This window comes from Copadichromis virginalis, linkage group LG11 (assembly GCF_057382275.1).
Source record: "Copadichromis virginalis isolate Kocher_CV1m ecotype Utaka linkage group LG11, C_Virginalis_male_GT1.1, whole genome shotgun sequence".
Lineage (NCBI taxonomy): Eukaryota > Metazoa > Chordata > Actinopteri > Cichliformes > Cichlidae > Copadichromis > Copadichromis virginalis.
The window spans coordinates 29822699-29834352 of NC_140628.1; the positions used below are offsets into that span (position 1 = coordinate 29822699).

General features: G+C 38.8%; 1 protein-coding gene across 1 annotated transcript; it reads right to left on the bottom strand.

Annotated features, from left to right (window-relative positions):
• Positions 1–1642: 1642 nt before the first annotated feature.
• On the bottom strand, positions 1643–5067 carry cnr2 (cannabinoid receptor 2). The gene is made up of 3 exons (XM_085471921.1): positions 4913–5067; positions 3309–3391; positions 1643–3165 (listed from the first exon to the last, which is right to left on the bottom strand). The coding sequence occupies exons 1-3, from the start codon at positions 5059–5061 to the stop codon at positions 2078–2080; spliced, it is 1320 nt and encodes a 439-aa protein (XP_085328047.1). The 5' UTR covers positions 5062–5067; the 3' UTR covers positions 1643–2077.
• Positions 5068–11654: the final 6587 nt, after the last annotated feature.

Genomic DNA, 11654 nt, shown 5'->3' on the forward strand with positions numbered 1-11654 from the left:
CATTAGTAACTTTGGCAAGACTGAAAGAAAAGGTTTAAAAGGTTTACAAGATAATACTGAGGCCTGCTATGATATGTGGTTTGGAGATGATGGCACTAACAAAAAGAGGAAGACCACAGAGAAAGTTCATGGATGTAGTAAAGGGTGAGATGGAGGCAGATGATGATGACGTAAATCTTTAAAAATGTATTAATTTCCTCCACTGTTGTATTCTTCATTTGTTTATTGTCAAGTTTCCAATCATTGTATTGCATTTTCCTCAACAATATAAGAATTTTATAAATACCACCTGATTGTATAACACTTTCCACCAAATCTTTATAAAATAACTTTATTTGTTTATATATTGCAAGGCTATAACTTTAGACTAGTTTAAAATGAATGTATACATATGATCATCCTTTACATTAAATTTTTGCTAATGATTAAAATTTTAATTTGATTAAATCGATGGCTCCCAACAGTTCCAGTTTTGCTTGGAGTGACAATAAAGCTCATCTTATATTATGTAAAAGAAAATGACCAAGAAATAACCATTTTGTTTTTGCATTCTTTTTTGCAGTTCTCATTTTGTCTTTCCTTTACAGCTGTGTGTTTTCATGCTTCTCTACAACTCACTCCCTTAGAGGTGGGGGTAGGTTTACTTCAGCTTGAGGTAACATCAAAGGAAGGCAGACTTTGATTACCAAGAATTGTAAAACCGATTCGGCTCTTTATAAACGCTTTGGTTTCAGTTAGGCGAAGAATAACAGGCAATTTTTTTTCTCAGCGTTTCAGAAGTCAGATTATGACACGAAATAATCAATCCTAATACTTCCTGAAGTAACCGAGATTATAATTTTTACAGTAATTGTGTAGCCCTACTTTTTGCTGCTGTAGTGAGAAAAATTAAGCCACATACTCGTTCCGTTCACCACCTGCTGCTATTTCTTCTCCAATGCAGTCATGTGCTTTACTGCTAGCTAATTTCACAGATTGTCTTCTGTGGTAGAGAGCGTCCCTTTAGTCATCTTAAAGACAGATACAGAGATGGGCCCACTTTATCAGATTAAAGAAATGTACTTGTGTAATTTGCTTTAAAAAAAGATACAAAGAGTCGAGACCAAGTGTTATTTTTAATAAGTTCACACAATGGATGAAATAGGTGTTCTAAAGTCTAAATCAACAAGCATCAGCTCTGATTATCTACCTCTGTTACGCTGTGTGTCACTGTGAGTGTAACTGCATATCAGTGTGCGCTCTACTGCAGCTGCCAGCTTTTACTATCGCAAAGACTGTTCTAGTGTCTGTGCTCGTTCTCTTCCTAACATCTGCTCCATTCACCTCTACACACTGCTTGGATTTGTGCAGTGAGCATTGTGTGAAATTCTGTGGGGTCCTGGCATTCATGTGCAGATTGGCGACCCACTGCTTCCTCTGTTCCTGCGTGCTCTGGGTCATACACTGAAAAATAAAGAATCATGCTAGCAACAAATGGCAAACCCAAAAGTCAGCAGTTCAGTTCACGGAACCAGGATTTCATGGAATGCTAAAGTAGTGAGAGGGGAAACATGGAGGTCAAAGGTAAATGACCTTTATATGTGCTTAAATATTAGTAACACATAGTAGCATACATTTGTACAAAACAATTTACTTAGTCTGATTGAGTGCAGAGGTATTTATTTCCATTTAAATCTTTTGGGTGCAGTTATTGCAAAATGCTGAAAAAAGCTCCGTGTGTCCTCTGTGTAACTATCATTTTCTATTTTAAGCATATTAACTGGTAATAACATTACGGATTAATGGTCAACAACATACTTTATAATCTCTTATAATTAAAGTAATGTGTAATGGTCACATTGTAATTCCCAGGGTTTGTGTTTTGTTTTGACAAGTACTGTTATCATGTGTTGTTTACTTATTTACAAGCTTATTCGCAATTACAATAAAAAAAAAAAGCAGTAAGTGACATTTCCTTGTATAGACAGATTTTATCCTGATCTACAGTGATGGTGTTGATCACTAGCTAACAGCTGTCGTGAAAACAAGTGTTTCACGAACTGTATTGCTTCTCTTTTATTTTAACGTTCAGCTTCCTTCACTTTCTCATGGTCAGCTGGTGACTGTAGACCATTTCTGAAATGGAGTCAGGTCTGGTGGTTCTGGCCTTGGGCATCTCATCGTCAGATAAAGCAGTACAGTTGTCTTCTGCAGAGGGTAGTCCATGGCTTGAGTCTTCTGTGAGTTTTTTACACCTTCCCTTGCAACACAGCTTTTGCAGCATCCGCAAAAGAGCAATTCTTAGTTCTCGAAAGCGCAGGGCATACAGCAGTGGGTTGACTGAAGAGTTGACCAGACAGAGGGTGCTGCAGAAAGCAAAGGCTCGCTGTTGGTCTCGGGTCAGGATCACTGAGACATCTACTAGCATGAAAGAAAGCACAGGAACCCAACAGCCCACCAGTATGAGCAGAATCAGGCCAAAGGTGCGAGCCAACCGGATATCCATCCTCATGCGAGATTGAGCTTTTCCTGCTGCTCCCTGGAAGCTGGTCATTGAGCACTCATGGCGGTGGGCCTTCCACAGGATGAGAGCATAAGCCCCCAAAATCAGAACCAGAATCACAAGGACGAAGCTGGTCCAGAAGGCTTGATAGTGCTTATTGATGTATGGAAACAAGTTTGAGCAAGGTGGAGTAAGGCCTGTGGAACACCTCCAGCCCATTAGAGGTAAGAAGGAGAGGAAGATGATTGTACTCCAGAGAATCAGAAGGCTCAGCAGGGCTCTGCGCCGTGTCAGCAACACCTTGTAAGTCGAGGAGTGGTAGATGCAGATGTAGCGGTCCAGAGCAGTCAGCAGTAAACTTCCCACTGAACCAGAGAAGGCCATGGTGACACCGCCTAGCTTGAAGAGGTAGGCGCCTGGGCCATCTTTGAGATGAAAGAGGTGAAAGTGTAAGAAACTTATGGTGAAGAAACAACTGGCAAAGACATCAGCCAGAGCAAGGCTGCCAATAAACAGATAGGATGGCCGCTTTCGCAAGGTGGCTGTGCTAGCAATCACCCCAAGCACAAGAACATTTTCCAGTAGTGTGACAGGGCCTGCCAGGAAACAGATGGTGCCGATGGCTTTCCTCTCTTCGTCACTCAGGACCATGTAGCACGTCAGATTCACACAGGACTTGTTAACTAGGAGAAAAACACAATCAGTACCGTGACAAGTCTTAGCTGACCAGTCAACTGTACATACAGATGTCCTTTTTTTTATATAACACAGAACTGAATTTTACCATTAATGGAAAGCTGCATAGCTATTGTTGATGAGATATTACCTGTGTGTCCATGCTCTACAGAAGTAGCTTTCTCCCCGTCCGTCATTCCAGCTACTATAATTAGGAAATGAAGTACAAAAAAGCTGTAACAAATGTTACAAGTTATTTATGAAGCACAGATGTCTCTACAGAATCTGATCTTTCATTCACATCTTTATGTGTTAAGATTCCGTCACTTTGACGTATGTCACATTAGGTTGGACGGGACAGGTAACTTCCCGTGGTGAAACAAACAAAGCAGAAAACGGGATTACTTTTTTATCTTGTTGTCAACATTGAAGCTGGAGCTTAAAGGGAACATAAACGTCTCTGAGTCAAGACAGAAAGTCATTTAGAGGCCAAAACAAACACACGATCATCACAGTTTCAGCTGATGATGTTACGGGAGAGATAGTCGCCTGGTAGAACATGGTTTCAAGCAAGCCATAAAACACTTTGATTTTTACTGAAGGCTGAATTGAGTTTAAAAATACACAGAGATCTATCCTTGTGCCTGTTATGTTAAAAAATAAGCCAATTTTTCATCATGATATGTTCAGTGTTATAGTGAAATTTCAGCTACTATATCTCTAAAACATTTAGCTTTCCCATTCATGTCAGGAACATCTATGCACATCACATAAATGTTTATCCCCTAGGGTGGATACTCTGCATTATAAAATTATGTAGTTTTTGTTAGCTGGCTTTTTTTGAAATATTTCCAGACTGCTGTTGCGCCGTCACTGTACAGGAGCTCCATGTTGGTGCCCTCTTGTGGAATCAGAGGAGACTGTATTTAGTCGTTTTATCAGCGGGTGAAGGTCACAGTTGAATTAAATGATCTCCAGTGAAGTGCGTCGCCTGTATGCAATCAATAGATTAAAGGGTTTGTGGAAAGCTGAGGCAAAAACATTACATTGAAGTAAATTATGCTGTTATAAATGAAAAGAACTGCCTTCAAATGTTTGCACAAAGTGGCTTAAGATTGAGGATTTCTTTGTTCTTTTTTTTTTTTTTGGCGGGGAACAGCATGACTGATGAAATACAGAGGGTTTAATCAAAATATTCCTGAAGCAATATATTTCTAGAGCAGCTGATAAACACTCAGAAATTATATAAATATGATTAGGTGTGGCATTGTTCCAATTATACCACGCTATACTGTTTCCACTGTATCTGTGACACGGCCATGTGAAGACTATAAAAATTGCATATGTATGAGGCCAAAGGAAGCACGTATTGAGAAAGATCCTTATTGAGAGACATTTTATGAACATTGTGGTGACATGCGCAGCGTCGTGTGGCAATAACCCCTTGAGTCACTTTTGCGCCTTGACACATTGTTACAAAAGATCATGAACCCTTTGGGCAGAATTGGAATAAAAAAAGAATAAAACTACTATTTGAAGTCACTCTTCTTTTATGTATTGCAGGAAACAGAGACTTTATTAAAATAAGTCAGAAACAGCAGGTCAACTCTCTACACATTAGATTAGAAATATTGCAGAAAGCATATTTTTTTTCTAACAATTTCACACTTGCAAAATGCCACTTAAACCAAATTGCTAAATCTCATATGTAAGAGAAAATTTTTAACTGTGTTAAATAAAGTTATAAGAGCTCACCTTCTCTTCTTTCTTGGCAAACTACTGAAATATCTGATTTCCTGCCTCTTAGCCGCAGAGCTGAAGCTGCATGACACGCAAACCAGCAGACGTGAGTACTGGTGTGCATGTGAAGGGAGAAGACAAGGAGGGTATAGCTGTGATGACATGAGGGGGCGGGAGCTGCTTAGACGACATCTGAGATAAAACAAAAACCAAGCCCACTTTTTGATCAATTATCCACTCTCTGTCACAAATTCCAATTTTCTTCTGTTTGTTTTTTTCCGTAATATTTTCTTAAACAGAAATAGAGATTACCAGTAGATCATTCAAAGATCAACCCTTTTGAATTTTGAAGTCTCTCATATATTTCAAGTATGCTTCATGAGGTTGGACTGTGGCGAAAAGCCAATAAGATTATTGAGTGTCAGATATCAAATGTTAAGTGTAAAAAGCATGATCATAAAAAAAGAGGAAGTGGGCCATAATCACATTGGGTTTTGCAGCATATTTTGCAAGTGCCAACAGCTTCTTATGGTGCCTAAATATCTCAATAAGAGAACTTTTGTTATTTCTAACGAACTACCTAAGGTCAAGATTGAACTGTCCTAGTCAATGTGAAGCCCTCTTTCAATTAGATTATTTCTATTTAAATAGCAATTGTTTTCCACCTCTTTTTGTTATTATCTTCTACTCATATTCATCTGACAAAACAGCATCTATCATAACAGAAATATGTGCGTATACCCTGTCCCTGCAGGATCACTTAGTTAATGCTTTACTCCAGGGGTAGGCAACTCCAGGCCTCGAGTGCCGGTGTCCTGGAGGTTTTAGATGTGTCCATGATCCATCACAGCTGATTTAAAGGGCTAAATGACGCCTCAGCATTTCTTGAAGTTCTCCAGAGACCTGGTAATGAACTAATCATTTGATTCAGGTGTGTTGACCTAGGGTGGGATCTAAAACCTGCAGGACACCGGCACTCGAGGCCTGGAGTTGCCTACCCCTGCTTCACTCATTAATTCTATACTCATAAAACATTGCTTGAAGGATTAGAAGAACACCTTGTTGCAGTTTATAGAAGTAAAGGAATTGTAGATAATAAAAAGATGGCTTTAATTCCTTGGTTTTCTTGTTTGTCCTGCAGTAGACTGCTGACTTGCCCAGGATGTACCTCGCCTTTTGCCCTATGAGAGCTGGGGTAGACTCCCCCCCCAACATGAGCCAGGAATTGGATAAGTGGAAGAAAACAGATGGTTACTACAGTATTGCGACAAACCCGTATAAAGATTTTTAGATGTAAAAGTTGGCATCCTGCATTTGGCTGGCACACATATTATGACAAATATGGTGCAAGAACACGGAACAGTTAAATGTGGATAGACATGAAACGTGTATTCTGCACTCACAAATAATCTTGTCACGATCCTGGGTCTTATGACCCAGTGTTTTGAGTTTTAGTTTATTTTGATGTTTATAGTATATGGTTAAGCTCATTAGTTTTTCTATTTCATTTGTTATTAGATTCCCCTTGTGTCTTCCAACCCCTGTTAAGTCTCCCTTGCCCTTCATGTGTTTCATGTCTCAGTCTTACGTTGTCAAGTGCAGGTTTGTCATGTCTGCGTCTCATTATGTTTCCTGTTTTATTTTGCAGAGGTCCGATGTTCCTATGTTCAATGTTTTTAGTTTTGCTCTCCTCTTGTGATGTCCTTATGTTCATGTGTGTCAGCTGTTTCCCCATGTGTTTCCATTTCCCTCATTATCCTCCTGTGTGTATTTAGTCGGTGTGTTCTGGTCATTCTTTGTCAGGTCGTCTGTTGTTCACGCCATGTTCTTTACACCAGGTGTTTGTTTAGATTTCCCAGTTTAGATTTGTGTTAATTTTGCTTCAGTTTGCCTTGCTTTTTGTTTGTACCTTTTACCAGCCTCATTAAACGGCTCGCTTTTTGTTAACATTCAAGTTTTGTTCCCTGTTCCTTGGAGTCTGCATTTTGGGTCCTTCTTGTCAATTCATACAGTCTGCCCTCGCCAGACTGCGACAAATCTGTTAGGAAATAAAAGTTGATTATGTTCATCTGGGCGTAGTGTTTTCAGTGGTAGAAACGTTTCATCACTCATTTAAGTGACTTTTTCAGTCTTAGCTCACTCCAAGTTCCCCCAACTTTATAAACAATGCATCTGCACAATGACTGAAACTTAATGAACAATGGGCTATGAGGTCAGTTCCTTGATCATTAATATGCAAGTTCTCATGATCAAAGACCATTTACCGAAGGCCTCTACATTAAAAATGCTACTTTTGGGATTTCCTTACCTGGATGATTGAGCATTCATCAAAACCCGTACAACAGACAACTTTATAGTTTTTTCCTCTGTGTGTGTGTGTGTGTTGCAATTCAATAAATCTGACTACATGTTTGATTTTTGATCCTTATATTTCACCACCAAATTCATTCTAATGTGAGCCACTCTACTTTGACAGGATTTCAAGTGTCCAGTTCAGCATTTTGAAATTGAACTAGTCAAATACTATCTGCATAGTGATAGCACTGACTCACTTGACCTGAAACCCTTTTATGTGAGTAGTCCACTCGCCCATTGTATTGTAGTACTGGTGGCAGTACATAGGGGGCAATACTAGGCAACCCTGATTCAGTAGGCAATATGACTGAGTCAGGAAACTGGCCAAAAGCATCAGACTAAAGGTGACAAGTTAAAGGTTTGTTTAAAGATTATTCATTAGAGATACAAACGCAACAAGCAGTCCACTCAGCAATGAGGTCATTTAATTTAGATTAAGTCCCATGTGGTAAAAATAGGCTGCATTAGTTTGACAACAATTTAATCAGATCTCTAAACCACATACCCGAGGCAATCTGAAATAAATTAGCAACCTATTATAGCATTTAGAGAAAATCATGCGTCGGTAACTGGGTCTGACGAATTTAAGTAATATATCAAATTTCATGAAGGAAAGGAGTTAGTGTTCTACTACATGACTGTTTTAAAAGAAAAGGAAACAAAAAATGTCTCGCGGAAAGGCAGCGATATCTGGTGCACGGGCTGTGTCTTCTCCTACTTTGACCTGATAAAGTCAGCAGGACAGAAAGCAGGAAATGTGATTAGGAGCAGGCAGCACAGCTTCAATAAGATTTCTACCCGCTCACTGTCTGTCCAGGTGCAGCATAAACACGACAGACAACAGGGCAGACTAAAAGCTGAAATGTTCAATTATCTGTTGAACTGCATCATCCTGTTACACAATCCATTTTTAGAAATTGCCTTGGACACAAACATCAGGGCCAGCTCTGCTGCTTCAGACAGATTTGGATTAAATCCATTAATCAAATTTCCGCTCCTCATTTCCAGATTGCCAGACCCTCAGGGAGCAGTATCAGTTCACTGACATGAAGAACACAGGAAAAAATGATCAGGCAAAAAATCTAATTACTTGGACGCTTAATTCTTTAATCATGCTTAATTGTTTACTTTGTTTTTGTTAAATGAAAGGCTTGACTTCTAAATATGGAAATGAAACGCACCAAATGAAAATTGCAAAAGCACACAGATAAATCTAAATCTCTGACTCAAATAGCTTTCAATTACATCGTCATGGGAAACGGGGTGGAGTGGGTGGAGACGTGTGTCCAGGGGGGATTTGTGACAGAAGGATAGCAGCAGGTGATGTATGGTTTGGGGACGATTTGAAGATGGAGGTGGCAGAGCTGAAGATGCTGAGACCTTCAGTGGGAGTGACCAGGATGGATGGGATTATTAATGAATTCATCAGAGGGACAGCTCAGGTTTGACACGGTTTGGACATGTACAGAGGAGGGACAGCGAAGTGGGTTGAAAATGGAGCTGCCAGGCAGGAGTAAAAAAGGAAGATTCACGGATATACGTAATGAAGGAGGACATGCAGAGAGTTACGTTCAGGTTCATAATGTTTTGGACAATAATACAGTTTTGTAATTTTGCCACTGTTTGTGTCTGTGCCCCTGGAAATTGTGCATATCACCAATTGTTTCCTCTTAGTTGCAGCTTGTTTATGGGACTCTCTGCCTTCATATTAGAAATTAAGGCAACTTATAGCATCTTTATAGTAACCGAGGAGCATGCGTCATTAGGTTCAAGATCACGTGACTAACTTGGCCATTCAAGATTGCCCAATTTCTTTATGTTCTTTATGTCTTTATGTACTCTTGGTTTGCTTTTGCAGAGTGTTTTGGGTCGTTATTCATTTGTACTGTGAAGCACATTTTGACTACTTTTGCAGCATTTGGTTGATCTGAGCAGAGAGTATAACCCTGTGCACCTCAGTCACATCAATAAATACTAGTGGCCCAGTTCCACCGGTAGCCACACATGCCTACATATAACATATTTCACAGACAGATCATGAGCTGTTCCTTTCTTTCACCATACTTTTATCTTGTCATCATTCTGATACAAGTTCATTTTAATCTTTGTTGTTCAAAACAATCTTTTTCACACCTGTATAAAAATGGCTGTACTTCTTAAAATACATCATAAATTAAAGATTAAACTGTGCTCTTCAATCACATTTTGACGGTTCGATTTGAAATTTACTGTGCTGGTGTACTGTGACAAAATTACAAAAAAAAAGTGCAACTGTCTAAAAATGTATGGACCTAACTGTATGTTTATTGCAATAACTGAGTGAGAGAAAGATATCAATTAATTATGACAAGGACAAGGATATTCACTTGCTTAAAAATTGAAATTTAACAGACAATCTAGAGCGTTGTTTACTTTCACTTCAACTGGGACATGATCAGGGTTCTTTTTGAGGGAATACGAAATATGAAAAGTGATAGCTACAATTTTTAATTCAACATGAGAATTATGAATGCCGCAGGAACCTCGATGGAGTTCACAGAGATATCTGTTTATCTGTAAAGAGAATATATATTTTAATAGGTCACAGCCACATCCTGTAGCGTTGACCAGACTTCCCACAACCCACAACTGCGTAAGTTCTATTTGTTTCTCAACAAGAGAATTAAAAACACAGCTCTGCTCTCAGGTCTGAGGCCTCTGACCTCTTCTGTGCCAACAGTCACACTCAACAGTCTTTTAACTGCAGTCATGCTGAAACGTGCAGAAGTTTCCTGTTGGGCCCTTACCCACCACTAACCGAGTCAGTTCAGCAGCAAATTTTATAAGAAAGAATAACTCCTGAGCAAGTTAGTGCACAGCTGAACAAGACGATACAAGGCCAGCCTATAACCAGGATCCCACTCCGTCAGTCACAGGTAACAAAGCGCCTGGGAATAGCATACCTTATCATAGTATAGGATTAGGACTACATATATGTATTGATTTGTGTTATCTATTTAAATTGGGTCACTGCAGTGGGTAGGTCATCAGGCTCAACGCCCCTCAGCTTATGTTAGCTTTGCTGCACACAAGGTCTTGCATTGCATGAATACAAGAGGTCATTTGTAATATGAAAATCTGAGTTCATAAAACTTGGATGACTCATTTGTAGTGTTGTGGAATTTTCTGTAAAAAAAAAAAAGGTCTGCAACACTGTCAGCTGTGGTCAAGCTATTTTATTACTGCATGCATGCAGGAGAGTGAACACACACATCAAAACATCACAGGTCTGAGTTACGAGCGCTCTGCCCTTGGGGTGTCTCAGCTCCTCTTTTATACCTTCACAAACAACTCTCTGTATCTTCCCAGTTACAACAGGTTTCTGTCCAATGGGCTGTTTCTGGGCAGAAAACAACTCCCACTATCTATTCCCAGGAAGCTCTTGGCACTGGTCATCTTGGGAGTTTAGTCCTTCTACGCCCTAACAGTTAGCAGATAACATAGTGAAACGTCGTTAAGCAAAGCTAAGCAGTTTTCAAAAGGTCATGCTGACACATACACATACTCCATCTAAGCATATGCATAAGCACTTAAATACTTTAAATGAGAATAATAGATATTTTCTATTAAAATAGTGAATAAAAATGACACCTGCCATGCACATGCATGCAGATGCAGAAAATTCTAATTATTGGATGATAACCTGCACTTGGTGTCCCTGCCCCCAAAAAGTAAAATGAAACCCATACCCGTGATTGCAAGGAAGTCATTAATAATTCAGAAATCATGCACTGCTATTTCTGGTGTGGTGATGCCAGCATTAGTCGAAACAAATAAGGAGTTAAATGTATTTGTAATTTAAACAGCTTGTTAGATTCATAAAGCTGTAAAATAATACAAGTGAATTGAGCCTTTGCTCATGTAATGACGGAAACTGGGAAACCTGAGAAATGTTGTTGAAAACTGCCATTATTTCTCATCTGTTTTGTAAATCAGTGGTCTGTTAAAAGTCACATTAAAAAAAAAAATAATAATAATAAAAAAAAAATTAATAAATAAATAAATATATATATATATATATATATATATATATATATATATATATATATATATATATATATATATATATATATATATATGAAAATAGTTCTGTCAACTACACGTCAACAATAACTTTTTCATCTGAAATGGTATTTTTTCCTGTTTGGTTTCAGTGGTTCATTCCAAATATGCTCTGTGGGCATTTTTCACAGAAAACCATCTGCGGCTGGCACATCTTCAAAAAAAAAAAAAAGTGTTATCTGAGTGTACCAACTTCATCTGCGCACTGTGGTGCTAACTAAATAAATCTTAAATAACAGTAGGGATGAGAAGGACCTCCAATTTAATGTGCCTGTTTTACCCAAACCCACTTATAGATCAA